The sequence below is a fragment of the Schistocerca cancellata genome, chromosome 10, assembly GCF_023864275.1.
Source record: "Schistocerca cancellata isolate TAMUIC-IGC-003103 chromosome 10, iqSchCanc2.1, whole genome shotgun sequence".
Lineage (NCBI taxonomy): Eukaryota > Metazoa > Arthropoda > Insecta > Orthoptera > Acrididae > Schistocerca > Schistocerca cancellata.
The window spans coordinates 74110170-74124934 of record NC_064635.1 but is presented as its reverse complement, the minus strand read 5'-3'; the positions used below and the strand labels follow the sequence as shown (position 1 = coordinate 74124934).

Genomic DNA, 14765 nt, shown 5'->3' with positions numbered 1-14765 from the left:
GCTGTTGGGATGTAACACTTGTGCCGGCCGATGTGGCCGAGCGGTTCTAGGCGCTTCAGTCTGGAACCGCGCGACCGGCACTGTCGCAGGTTCGAATCCTGCCTCGGGCATGGATGTGTGTGATGTCCTTAGGTTAGTTAGGTTTAAATAGGTCTAAGTGTAGGGGATTGATGACCTCAGATGTTAAGTCCCATAGTGCTTAGAGCCACTTTTTTTGGGCTTTCGGTGAGGAAGGACCACTCGTGTACCCTAGATTACTGCACGACACAAATCTTTACGCCTCGCCTGGGCCCGTGAGTTACAGACGGTGGATGTTGCCTGGTCAGACGAGTCTCGGGTCAAATTGTATCGAGCAGATGGCCGTGTACGGGTACGGAATCCATGGACCCTGCATGTTAGCAGGGGAGTATTCAAGCCGCTGGAGGCTCTGTAACGGTGTGGGGTGTGTGCAGGTGGACTGATATGGGACCCCCGATTCGTCTAGATACGACTCTGACAGTTGACACGTACGTAAGCATCCTGTCTAATCACATGTATCCATTCATTGTGCGTTCCGACGGACTTGGGCAATTCCAGAAGGACAATGCGACACCGCACATGTCCAGAATTACTACAAAGTGCCTTCAGGAACACTCTTCTGAGTTTAAACACTTCCGCATCCCACCTAACTCACCAGACATGAATATTATTGATCATATCTGGGATGCGTTGTAACGTGCTGTTCAGAAAAGATCTCCACCCCCTCGTACTCTTCTACATCTACATCTACATCTACATCCATACTCCTCAAGCCACCTGACGGTGTGTGGTGGAGGGTACCTTCAGTACCTCTATCGGTTCTCCCTTCTATTCCAGTCTCGTATTGTTCGTGGAAAGAAGGATTGTCGGTATGCCTCTGTGTGGGCTCTAATCTCTCTGATTTTATCCTCATGGTCTCTTCGCGAGATATACGTAGGAGGGAGCAATATACTGCTTGACTCTTCGGTGAAGGTATGTTCTCGAAACTTTGACAAAAGCCCGTACCGATCTACTGAGCGTCTCTCCTGCAGAGTCTTCCACTGGAGTTTATCTATCATCTCCGTAACCCTTTCGCGATTACTAAATGATACTGTAACGAAGCGCGCTGCTCTCCGTTGGATCTTCTCTATATCTTCTATCAACCCTATCTGGTACGGATCCCACACTGCTGAGCAGTATTCAAGCAGTGGGCGAACAAGCGTACTGTAACCTACTTCCTTTGTTTTCGGATTGCATTTCCTTAGGATTCTTCCAATGAATCTCAGTCTGGCATCTGCTTTACCGACAATCAACATTATATGATCATTCCATTTTAAATCACTCCTAATGCGTACTCCCAGATAATTTATGGTATTAACTGCTTCCAGTTGCTGACCTGCTATTTTGTAGCTAAATGATAAAGGATCTATCTTTCTGTGTATTCGCAGCACATTACACTTGTCTACATTGAGATTCAATTGTCATTCCCTGCACCATGCGTCAATTCGCTGCAGATCCTCCTGCATTTCAGTACAATTTTCCATTGTTACAACCTCTCGATACACCACAGCATCATCTGCAAAAAGCCTCAGTGAACTTCCGATGTCATCCACCAGGTCATTTATGTATATTGTGAATAGCAACGGTCCTATGACACTCCCCTGCGGCACACCTGAAATCACTCTTACTTCGGAAGACTTCTCTCCATTGAGAATGACATGTTGCGTTCTGTTATCTAGGAACTCTTCAATCCAGTCACACAATTGGTCTGATAGTCCATATGCTCTTACTTTGTTCATTAAACGACTTTGGGGAACTGTATCGAACGCCTTGCGGAAGTCAAGAAACACGGCATCTACCTGTGAACCCGTGTCTATGGCCCTCTTGAGTCTCGTGGACGAATAGCGCGAGCTGGGTTTCACATGACCGTCTTTTTCGAAACCCATGCTGATTCCTACAGAGTAGATTTCTAGTCTCCAGAAAAGTCATTATACTCGAACACAATACGTGTTCAAAAATTCTACAACTGATCGACGTTAGAGATATAGGTCTATAGTTCTGCACATCTGTTCGACGTCCCTTCTTGAAAACTGGGATGACCTGTGCTCTTTTCCAATCCTTTGGAACGCTACGCTCTTCTAGAGACCTACGGTACACCGCTGCAAGAAGGGGGGCAAGTTCCTTCGCGTACTCTGTGTAAAACTGAACTGGTATCCCATCAGGTCCAGAGGCCTTTCCATTTTTAAACGATATTAATTGTTTACTGCTAAGGGTTTACAGACAGCACTGCAGGATTCATGGTGTCATTCACCTCCAGCACTGTTACAGACATATGTCGAGTCCATGCCAGGTCGTGTTGTGGCACATGTGCTTCGTCGCGGGGGCCCTACAGGATATTAGGAAGTTGTACCGGTTTCTTTGGCTCTTCAGCGTAGTATCCTTCCAAGCTGTCTCTTTCCGCTGGAAATATGTCTCGCTGCATGTCAAAATTGTCTGGTTTCCAGCGCACCCCAATGTGAAGGTGTTCATCAGCCACGGAGGGATGCTGAGTACCATGGAGGCGGTGTACCACGGCGTCCCCGTGGTGGGGGTCCCCTTCCTGGCCGACCAGTACGCCAACCTGCGCAAGAACGTGGCCAAGGGCGCCGCCGTCGAGCTGGACACGCTGCGACTCACCAAGGAGTCGGTCCTCGAGGCGATCAACAAGATACTCAAAAACCCCAGGTACAGTTATGAAAATTTTCGTCACATCGAATGTCCGCAGTTCTGACATTTCTGCCGTAAGCAACTTTTGATAGCTCACGTAACGACTTTACTGGAGCGCATGGGTTAGTGCTCTACACAACGTAGAACCCACAATGTGGGATGTACTTGGGGTAGAGGACTAGTTCGTGTCGTTGATAAAACAATCCTAGTGGAGCTGGGTAGGTTTTGAAATAACTGCGATTGCAGCGATCCGGTGCGAGGACTAACAACGTTGGTTTAATCCAGATTTAAGAGAGGTGTCAAATCGGGTGAAGCGAATCTGAAGGAACTTACGGTACGGTATTGAGAGTAGGATTGATGCTAGGGTTCTCTTCTTTACTTCTTCTTCTTCTTCCAACCTCCAAGGGCCTCTTTCGTTCCAATCATCCGTCATTAGACTTCTGTCTTCCATTGCATGCTGTATGTACACAAGTGGCCATTAAAATTGCTACACCAAGAAGAAATGCAGATGATAGACGGGTATTCATTGGACTAATATATTATACTAGAACTGACATGTGATTACATTTTCCGCAATTTGGGTGCATAGATCCTGAGAAATCAGTACCAGAACATTCACCTCTGGCCGTAATACGGCCTTGATACGCCTGGCAATTGAGTCAAACAGAGCTTGGATGGCGTGTGCAGGTACAGCTGCCCATGCAGCTAAAACACGATACCACAGTTCAACAAGAGTAGTGAATGGCGTATTGTGACGAGCCATTTGCTCGGCCACCATTGACCAGACGTTTTCAATTGGTGAGAGATCTGGAGAATGTGCTGGCCAGGGCAGCTGTCGAACATTTCCTGTATCCAGAAAGGCCCGTACAGCACCTGCAACATGCGGTCGTTCATTATACTACTAAAATGTAGGGTTTCGCAGTGATAGAGCGAAGGGTAAAGCCACGGGTCGTAACACATCTGAAATGTAACGTCCACTGTTCAAAGTGCCGTCAGTGGGAACAAAAGGTGACCGAGACGTGTAACCAATGGCATCTCATACCATCACGCCGGGTGATACGCCAGTATGGCGATGACGAATACACGCTTCCAATGTGCGTTCACCGCGATGTCGCACAAACACGGATGCGAGCATCATGATTCTGTAAACAGGACCTGGATTCATCCGAAAAAATGACGTTTTACCATTCGTGCACCCAGGTTCGTCGTTGAGTACACCATCGCAGGCGCTCCTGTCTGTGATGCAGCGTCAAGGGTAACCGCAGCCGTTGTCTCCGAGCTGAAAGTCCATGCTGCTGCAAACGTCGTCGAGCTGTTCGTACAGATGGTTGTTATATTGCAAACATCTCCATCTGTTGACTCAGGGATTGAGACGTGGCTGCACGATCCGTTACAGCCATGCGGAAAAGATGCCTGTCATCGCGACTGCTAGTGATACGAGGCCGTTGGGATCCAGCACGGCGTTCAGTATTACCCTCCTGAAGCCACCGATTCCATATTCTGCTAACATTCATTGGATCTCGACCAACGCGAGCAGCAGTGTCGCGATACGATAAACCGCCATCGCGATAGGCTACAATCCGACCTCTATCAAAGTCGGGAATGTGATGGTACGCATTTCTCCTCCTTACACGAGGCATCACAACAACATTTCACCAGGGAACGCCGGTCAACTGCTGTTTGTGTATGAGAAATCGGTTGGAAACTTTCCTCATGTCAGCATGTTGTAGGTGTCGCCACCGGCGCCAACCTTGTGTGAATGCTCTGAAAAGCTAATCATTTGCGTATCACAGCATCTTCTTCCTGTCGGTTAAATTTCGCGTCTGTAGCGCGTCATCTTCGTGGTGAAGCAATTTTAATGGCCAATAGTGTATTTTCCCAATGTTAGCGCTCCCATGTCCGTCCCTGGTAGCTCAGTGGTCAGCGCGACAGAATGTTACTCCTAAGGGCTCGAGTTCGATTCCTGACTGGGTCGGAGATTTTCTCCGCTCAGGTACTAGGAGTTGTGTTGTCCCAATCATCATCATTTCATCCCCATCGACGCACAAGTCGCCGAAGTGTCGTCAAATCGAAAGACTTGCACCTGGCGAACGGTCTACCCGATAGGAGGCCCTGATCACACGATATTTACATTTAGCGCTCGCCTTCCTCACATTCTTTTTCTTCGCGGCTGCCGGCTTAAAATCTTTCTTCGTCGTCAACGGTTAGCTATTGTCTTCACTTGCCCATACGTCTGAAGGACTCTGTTCTCCAAAGCTTTTGTTATGGAGTACGTTATCTCCATTCGCTTCTATTCCTTATCATTCGAATGTTACCTTGCCTCATTAACTGCAGCCCGCTCTCTTCCCCATTGCTGTTCTGGAAATAATATCATCGTCTCATTCCTCTGTGTCACTTTTCACCGAATCCTGTTCCACACACATACACTCTGTCTTGCTCAGATTTGTTTCCAAACGTTCTTTGCTATATCCTTCTCTGAGCTCTTTCTGCATGTATTCCATATCCTCTTCACCTCGAGGTAATACTAGTTGGTCGTCCGTAAATAAAAGAAACCGACGAGTGTCGCTACCAATCTTTATTCCAATGCCTGAGCACTCCCTGTACCAGCCATTCAGCGACTGTTCGAAATAAATGTTAAATAGGCAGGTGATATCCCTCAACCTTGTCTTAGGCATTTTTAACGAAAATACTATGGATAGCGTTGTTTCGCATTTTAATTACAAACAAATCAACCCTCTTTCTTTTCACGTTAACCCTTCTCATTGCGTTCCAAACTTTTATTCTATGGATATTGTCATTTCTGCATGCCCACAAAGATCATGCATGCGCTTTTATTTTCATTTCTGCATTTCTCCAATAACTGCCTGACACAGTGGATCTTATTAAGACATGAGACATGCTAAAGGTTGTTGATATAATTCCATTTGAGAAGCTAAGTAGTTTACTCAACAACATTGCCCTCTGATTGAAGGTTTCCAGTTTTTTTTATCGAAGTACCCTCAACAATAACCAGCCTGAATAATCAGTACTGGCTCTCATTTGGTTTAATATATATCTCCACAGCATTTCAGCAACTACCTCGAAGAAAATCCAGTATGCAGATGACCTGGTGTTAATACGAGGTGCATTCAAGTTCTAAGTCCTCCGATTTTTTTTTCTCCGGACTGGAAAGAGATAGAAACATGCGCATTGTTTTAAAATGAGGCCGCGTTCATTGTCAATACGTCCCAGAGATGGCAGCACCGTACGGCAGATGGAATTTTACCGCCAGCGGCGAGAATGAGAACTGTTTTAAATACTTAAAATGGCGACGTTTTCCTTACTTGAACAGTGTGCAATCATTCGTTTTCTGAATTTGCGTGGTGTGAAACCAATTGAAATTCATCGACAGTTGAAGGAGACATGTGGTGATGGAGTTATGGATGTGTCGAAAGTGCGTTCGTGGGTGTGACAGTTTAATGAAGGCAGAACATCATGTGACAACAAACCGAAACAACCTCGGGCCCGCAGAAGCCGGTCTGATGACATGATCGAGAAAGTGGAGAGAATTGTTTTGGGGGATCGCCGAATGACTGTTGAACAGATCGCCTCCAGAGTTGGCATTTCTGTGGGTTCTGTGCACACAATCCTGCATGACGACCTGAAAATGCGAAAAGTGTCATCCAGGTGGGTGCCACGAATGCTGATGGACGACCACATGGCTGCCCGTGTGGCATGTTGCCAAGCAATGTTGGCGCGCAACGACAGCATGAATGGGACTTTCTTTTCGTCCGTTGTGACAATGGATGAGACGTGGATGCCATTTTTCAGTCCAGAAACAAAGCGCCAGCCAGCTCAATGGAAGCACACAGATTCACCGCCACCAAAAAAATTACGGGTAACTGCCAGTGCTGAAAAAATGACGGTGTCCATGTTCTGGGACAGCGAGGACGTAATCCTTACCCATTGCGTTCCAAAGGGCACTATGGTAACAGGTGCATCCTACGAAAATGTTTTGAAGAACAAATTCCTTCCTGCACTGCAACAAAAACGTCCGGAAAGGGCTGCGCATGTGCTGTTTCACCAAGACAACGCACCCGCACATCGAGCTAACGTTACGCAACAGTTTCTTCGTGATAACAACTTTGAAGTGATTCCTCATGCTCCCTACTCACCTGACCTGGCTCCTAGTGAACTTTTGGCTTTTTCCAACAATGAAAGACACTCTCCGTGGTCGCTCATTCAGCAGCCGTGCTGCTATTGCCTCAGCGATTTTCCAGTGGTCAAAACAGACTCCTAAAGAAGCCTCCGCCGCTGCCATGGAATCATGACGTCAGCGTTGTGAAAAATGTGTACGTCTGCAGGGCGATTACGTCGAGAAGTAACGCCAGTTTCATCGATTTCCGGTGAGTAGTTAATTAGAAAGAAAATCGGAGGCCTTAGAACCTGAATGCACCTCGTATGTCAGAACAAAGATTACCAGGCACTGTAATGGTACCCTGTCAACTCACTTCATCATACTGAGCAAGTAATTTTGTGAGTGGACACTCCTATTACATCCAAGTAAAACAGAGGCCACATAACAAATAGGTAGAAATTGAGGTATTTATCACTTCGGATTGGATATTTAAGCACCACTGCCCAAGCCTTCCTGCAGGCCCACAAAGATCACGTACACGCTTTTATTTTCATTTCTCCAATAACTGCCAGACACAGTGGATGTTATCAAGACATGAGACATATTAAAGTTTATTGATATAATTCCATTTCAGAAGCTAAGTAGTTTACTCAGAGTTAACGTGGCTAGATATCCGATCTTGTCGACCAAATAGTTGTAATTATTTGGGCAGCAAATACGGCTATGCTATAAAATGCTGAAATTTCACTCGTGTATTCAGGTATTGAGTCCTGAGCCACAGTATGGGAGAAACAGCGCACATACACTAAGACGTTCTACAGTAATGATGGAAGCTGAAGAAACGAATTAAAGTTCATGCCACGGTTGGGACTTGAACCTGGGTCTCCTTGCTTACTAGGCAGGAATGCTAGCCATTACACCACCACAGCACTAAAACTAGCGTTGCTGCATGGACTACCCAAGTGCAATGCCCTCCCGAACAGAAACTTCAGTTCACATCTTTAGCTCATTTTACTGGCCATGGCACAAATTTTAATTCACTTCTTCAGCTTCCATCATTATCGCAGGTGAAGATTAGAATCAAACATGTTGAGGAAAAATTAAATGATAATATCTATAGATCACCTACACCTGAGGTGCAGGATTTCCCTATTACATCCAACGCTGGGGTGCTATTCCAGTGCCGGAAAGCCTCAGCAATAGTGATGATTTAAGAAGGGGAAAATAATCTGAAGATGTGAACTGACGTTTGTGTCGGTAGTATGTGGATCAATGGCTAGCATTCTTGCCTTGTAAGCAAGGATACCTGGCTTCAAGTTCTAGCTGAGGCACAAATTTTAATTCATTTCTTCAGCTTCCATCATTATTGTGGATAAAGATGAGTCTCAAACGTCCTGAGAAAAATTTAATTATAAGAACTGAGACATTCGTCTTAATGAGGTCACAAAGACCTTCACAGGCGCTGTCCTATCTACCGCAATTCAGAGGTTGCTTGTTCCGTTCAGTATTGCCTCTACATCTGAAAAGCGAAGCTGACAAGTTGCACAATCTTAAGAAGACAATGTAGAGGAGAAACGGACAGCATGATGTACTATGAAGAATTCCCCACTCCACGTTTTCAAAGATGGTCTGTGAGACGCCCACTAAACTCTCTGGTCAGAACAGGTAATAGGATTGTGGAAAGGGCCAAGGGTTGAGGTTAGTTTCTGCTTCTAATTGTCATTTATTGTAATTTAATAACCTTTACAACCAAAGCGGCACATAGCCGAATCTTTACCGAATGCAACTCTTTCACGGCTGAAGGCCTCCAACAAGAAATCTTAACAAGATAAAAATCCAATTAAGACAGCAGTAAAATAATTCAAAAAACAACATACGCAAAGTGCAATACAAATGGCTGAGGGGCACAATTAAATTCCAAAATTTTAGAATATATCACCATAGACCTTTAAAGGGAGAAGGTCAACAAGAAATCTTTAAAAAATCAAAAATTCAATTACGATGGCAATAAAATAATTTAAAACCCAAAAAGCAACACATGCAAGGTGCAACACAAATAGCTGAGGGCCACAATTAAATTTCAAAACTTCAGAATATACACTCCTGGAAATTGAAATAAGAACACCGTGAATTCATTGTCCCAGGAAGGGGAAACTTTACTGACACATTCCTGGGGTCAGATACATCACATGATCACACTGACAGAACCACAGGCACATAGACACAGGCAACAGAGCATGCACAATGTCGGCACTAGTACAGTGTATATCCACCTTTCGCAGCAATGCAGGCTGCTATTCTCCCATGGAGACGATCGTAGAGATGCTGGATGTAGTCCTGTGGAACGGCTTGCCATGCCATTTCCACCTGGCGCCTCAGTTCGACCAGCGTTCGTGCTGGACGTGCAGACCGCGTGAGACGACGCTTCATCCAGTCCCAAACGTGCTCAATGGGGGACAGATCCGGAGATCTTGCTGGCCAGGGTAGTTGAATTACACCTTCTAGAGCACGTTGGGTGGCACGGGATACATGCGGACGTGCATTGTCCTGTTGGAACAGCAAGTTCCCTTGCCGGTCTAGGAATGGTAGAACGATGGGTTCGATGACGGTTTGGATGTACCGTGCACTATTCAGTGTCCCCTCGACGATCACCAGTGGTGTACGGCCAGTGTAGGAGATCGCTCCCCACACCATGATGCCGGGTGTTGGCCCTGTGTGCCTCGGTCGTATGCAGTCCTGATTGTGGCGCTCACCTGCACGGCGCCAAACACGCATACGACCATCATTGGCACCAAGGCAGAAGCGACTCTCATCGCTGAAGACGACACGTCTCCATTCGTCCCTCCATTCACGCCTGTCGCGACACCACTGGAGGCGGGCTGCACGATGTTGGGGCGTGAGCGGAAGACGGCTTAACGGTGTGCGAGACCGTAGCCCAGCTTCATGGAGACGGTTGCGAATGGTCCTCGCCGATACCCCAGGAGCAACAGTGTCCCTAATTTGCTGGGAAGTGGCGGTGCGGTCCCCTACGGCACTGCGTAGGATCCTACGGTCTTGGCGTGCATCCGTGCGTCGCTGCGGTCCGGTCCCAGGTCGACGGGCACGTGCACCTTCCGCCGACCACTGGCGACAACATCGATGTACTGTGGAGACCTCACGCCCCACGTGTTGAGCAATTCGGCGGTACGTCCACCCGGCCTCCCGCATGCCCACTATACGCCCTCGCTCAAAGTCCGTCAACTGCACAAACGGTTCACGTCCACGCTGTCGCGGCATGCTACCAGTGTTAAAGACGGCGATGGAGCTCCGTATGCCACGGCAAACTGGCTGACACTGACGGCGGCGGTGCACAAATGCTGCGCAGCTAGCGCCATTCGACGGCCAACACCGTGGTTCCTGGTGTGTCCGCTGTGCCGTGAGTGTGATCATTGCTTGTACAGCCCTCTCGCAGCGTCCGGAGCAAGTATGGTGGGTCTGACACACCGGTGTCAATGTGTTCTTTTTTCCATTTCCAGGAGTGTATTACCATAGAACCTTAAAGGCAGAAGGCCAGCATGTTTAACAACAAGAAATCTTAAAAAATCAAAAAGATAAAAATCGAATTAAGACAGCAATAAAATAATTTAAAGAAGCAACATATGCAAGGTGCAATACCAATGGCTGAAGGCCACAGTTAAGTTTCAAAACTTTAAAATATATTACCATAATCTTGTGTTTAAGCTTGAAAGATAAATTTAAAAATCAATTTTGCAAAATTTTAAGAAAACGAAACAAATAACCATAAGCCTAAAATTTAAAATAGCTGACAACAGATAATTAAACACCGGTGTCACTCAGAAGTCCTCCAGGGAGGTCGGCCTGCCCTCGTTCACTTAGGTGAGACAGGTGGTGAGCCCAACTATAATTCATCCCGCAGAACCCAACCAGGGGACATGGACAGACCGACACAATGAGTTGCTTCCCGTCAATCATTACATGAGAACTCAAACCTGCAATGCTACAAACGTGATAATCCACAATGGGGTATGTATTAGCTGTCAAAATTACACACCATGTTTGACAGCGACAACAGGCGAGGAAAGGACGCTGCCTGAAATTACGTTAGTGGCCAGGGCAGGTAACCGGAACACTAACGGCCACAAGACAGAAAATTCCGTTGGTACACTTGAATTTGAAACACGGCAATATAGTTAACTTCACTCAAAAGAACACTGCCTGAATTTACGTCAGTGCCCAGGGCAGGTAATCAGAACACTAAAGGCCACAAGACAGAAAATTCCACTGGTGCACTCAAATTGTAGTCGACCAAAATAGTTAATTGCACCGCATGGCGGCTAAATCTCAGCCGTAGAACCACTCAGTGTTGCTCACTGGAAAAGCTCCCTAACAGCAAACCACCGAAGCGAACCACCACAACATGAGCAGACGTGGCTTGGGTAGTTGAAACCACTACTCGACTTTGACGTCCTGGGTCTGTGAACCACGAAGCTCGTAGCGATCGGACAGCTCCACACACGCTCCGAGACTGCGCAGGGGCTGCCAGCGGCCCCAGCCGACTGCACCGTGTGGAGATAACTTCCCTCGTCCGCCAAATACCGACCGACTCACTTCAGACCCCCTTGCCGGAAACTATATGCACCAAACAAAAAGTGGTACATGGCGCAAATATCGATACACATCACTGCTGCCACACGTAGAAGGAAGAAGAACCACGACGTCACCGCGACAAGGGCGGGAAACCAAACACAGACAGACAGCGAAAACGCGCAGTTGGGAGAGAGCACGACTCAGTCTGGTAGACTCGTATGAACTGACAGCAAATGCTGCCTTCTGCTTGTCAGATTCAAACATTAACCAGTAAATTCATTGTATATACATATTTTTATGTTCTGTAACATCATACGATGGCAAAACTGGTATTGCTCTCATCTCAACCCTCGTGTAAATAAGTAACCATTGTGTAGTCACAGTGTGGCATGTTAAGTGATGGGAATGTATCATTCAGTACTCTACAAACACATTTCTTGCTTGAAAGTTGACTCTACAGTACACACGGTCGCAACACTGCGGAATAGACGCAGCGGCAGAATCATAGAAATTTCACACATCACAAATCTGCGACGGGGTATTAGCGAAACAATGGGAATTAAGATTACGAAAATATACATATACTGGGCTAAGCTCAGCAAAAACTCAGAGTAATGCTATGGGTTACTCCACCCTAGAAAATAAGTCGAGCCCGCATCTCGTGGTCGTGCGGTAGCGTTCTCGCTTCCCACGCCCGGGTTCCCGGGTTCGATTCCCGGCGGGGTCAGGGATTTTCTCTGCCTCGTGATGGCTGGGTGTTGTGTGATGTCCTTAGGTTAGTTAGGTATAAGTAGTTCTAAGTTCTAGGGGACTGATGACCATGGATGTTAAGTCCCATAGTGCTCAGAGCCATTTGAACCAAAATAAGTCGAAGCAAACAAACAAATAAAATTACAAAATTGGCTGTGGCGGCGCCTCCATTGTTGCCAGTTAATTGAAAGCGGTGACAGTCAACCGAATCCCTACCGCCCACCAGAGGGCTTGGAAACTTTCCTGCTGTGTGATAGACGGTAGCGATTATAAAAACAATTTCATTATGTTTTCATAACATTTTGACACAAATTATTTTGTAAGTGATTATTATTATAAGCTTTGACTCGCTGTATCTCTGCTTTATGAACTTCATGAAGTAACGTTACGTTGCTACTTCATAAACGATCATTACTGAGGCTTTGAGGAACCCAGTAGGCGTTTAGAAAATTTTGCTGCTAACAGAGACTAAACTGTAAATGTGGTCGGGTAGACCGTTCGCAGGGTGCAAGTCTTTCGATTTGACGCCACTTCTGCGTCTTGCGCGTCGATGGGGATGAAATGATGATGATTGGGACAACACAACGCGCAGTCCGTGAGTGGAGAAAATCTCCGACCCAGACGGGAATCGAGCCCAGGGCCTTAGGATTGAGATTCTGTCGCGCTAACCACTCAGTTACTGGGGGCGGACAACAGACACTAAATACCAAGGAATTACAATTATGAGCAACTTAAATTGGCAAGACCACATAGATAATATTGTGGGGAAGGCGAAAGAAAGACTGCGCTTTGTTGGCAGAACACTTAGAAGATGCGACAAACCCACTAAAGAGACAGCTTACATTACGCATGTCCGTCCTCTGCTGGAATATTGCTGCGCGGTGTGGGGTCCTTACCAGGTGGGACTGACGGAGGACATCGAAAAAGTGCAAAGAAGGGCAACCCGTTTCGTGTTATCGCGCAATAGGGGTGAGACTGTCAATGATATGATACGCGAGTTGGGGTGGCAGTCACTCAAACAAAGGCGGTTTTATTTGTGGCGAGATCTATTTATGAAATTCCAATCGCCAACTTTTTCTTCCGAATGCGAAAATATTTTGTTGACACCCACCTACGTAGGGAGATATGATCATCATAATAAAATAGGAGAAATCAGAGCTCGAACGGAAAGATTTAGGTGTTCCTTTTTCCCACGCGCCATTCGAGAGTGGAGTGGTAGAGACGTAGTATGAAAATGGTTCGATGAACCCTCTGCCAGGCACTTAAGTGTGAATTGCAGAGTAACCATGTAGATGTAGATAGGTGTAGATGTAGAGACACAAAAGTGGGTGACAGGTAAAAACATTGACTACCACCGATTAAAAGTGACCTTAATCATTTGTAACATTATTGCAGATGGATTTTTTCCACCTCTGCTTTCAGTGCGGACTAATTATTCCGACACTGCTATTTATGTAGCAGATCCTTTTTATGTTCAACGAATTGTGGAAATGTATGAGAGCGAACAGACATTAGTGGGCCGTATGACCAACAGAAAACAATAAGATGAACAAAGCAATAAAGCAACGGTAGCCAGGAGGAACCACTTCAACCATCAGTATGTGCATACCGCTGTCGTAAAATTGTGTGGAGTGATGAAAGGTGTGGGAACAAGACCAGAATCATGCCCAAGTTTTCTGGTTTCCAGATGAGTGAGTTCACAGAAATGGCGCGACATATGGTGGCGAAGATGTTGATGGGAGTCATACTCGACGAAACGTCGTGCCATTTCGATGAACACACATGGCTGGAAACCCGAGAGATTTTTATTAGTGCAGCATGCCGAGAAAGCGACGAGCTGATAAATTACACTCCCTTCATCAACGTCGTGCTTACCCCACAGTTAATTTTGCTGATTAGTAGTTTCAACCCGTTGTCAGTATCATTCAGGAAGGTTAGTAAACGAGGTGTCCGAGATAATTTGGATACTTCGAGGAAAGTTGATGCATTTTAGTGTCCTTGTGTAACTTGACTGTGGAAGGCGAATTGATAAGCTTAGAAACGATTAATGCTGAACAGAACAAGTTACAAAGTGTGTAACATTGCAGGATCGATCACCAGGTATGAATGGTTGTACTGGGTGTGAAGTTGTAGGGGTTTTGTAGTGCAGTAGGATCGAACTGTATGCAGAGAAGTTGGATGTTTAGCTATAGGGATGGAGGAATGCGTTGAGGTGTGGCAGAAGGTGTGTGGGAAATACTGACACAGAAGGGGCGATGGTATAGTACAGTCCGTTCCCTCCTTCTCACACTTCCTCCTCTACTGATCTCGATGAGTACTCTCGACTCCACCAAAGACCGTATTGCAACCGTACTGCACTGTCAAAGATTATGCTCTAATCTAGCACTCAGTTTCAGAATTAACATCATACTAAGTCCCTGCCATTGCCATTGCAACTAATGTTATAATTTTACAGTATATTATTTGTAAGTTACACATAATATTGTTGGCACAAATCTTGACATAGTTTTTATATGCAGGGTGGTCAGAAACGTTCTCAAGACCTTGTAAGGGTGCGAAATTTTTAAGCTCTGCAAAATAAATATAGATGTATAACGAGATTATGGCT

At 46.1% G+C, this 14765-nt stretch overlaps 1 protein-coding gene across 1 annotated transcript in view; it reads left to right on the top strand.

Annotated features, from left to right (window-relative positions):
- The window catches only part of LOC126106636 (UDP-glucosyltransferase 2-like), a 136806-nt gene that overhangs the window by 114544 nt on the left and 7497 nt on the right, over positions 1 to 14765 (top strand). The window contains exon 4 of the mRNA XM_049912991.1: positions 2502 to 2721. Within this exon, the coding sequence (XP_049768948.1) occupies positions 2502 to 2721 (220 nt within the window). The remainder of the gene's footprint in view (positions 1 to 2501; positions 2722 to 14765) is intronic.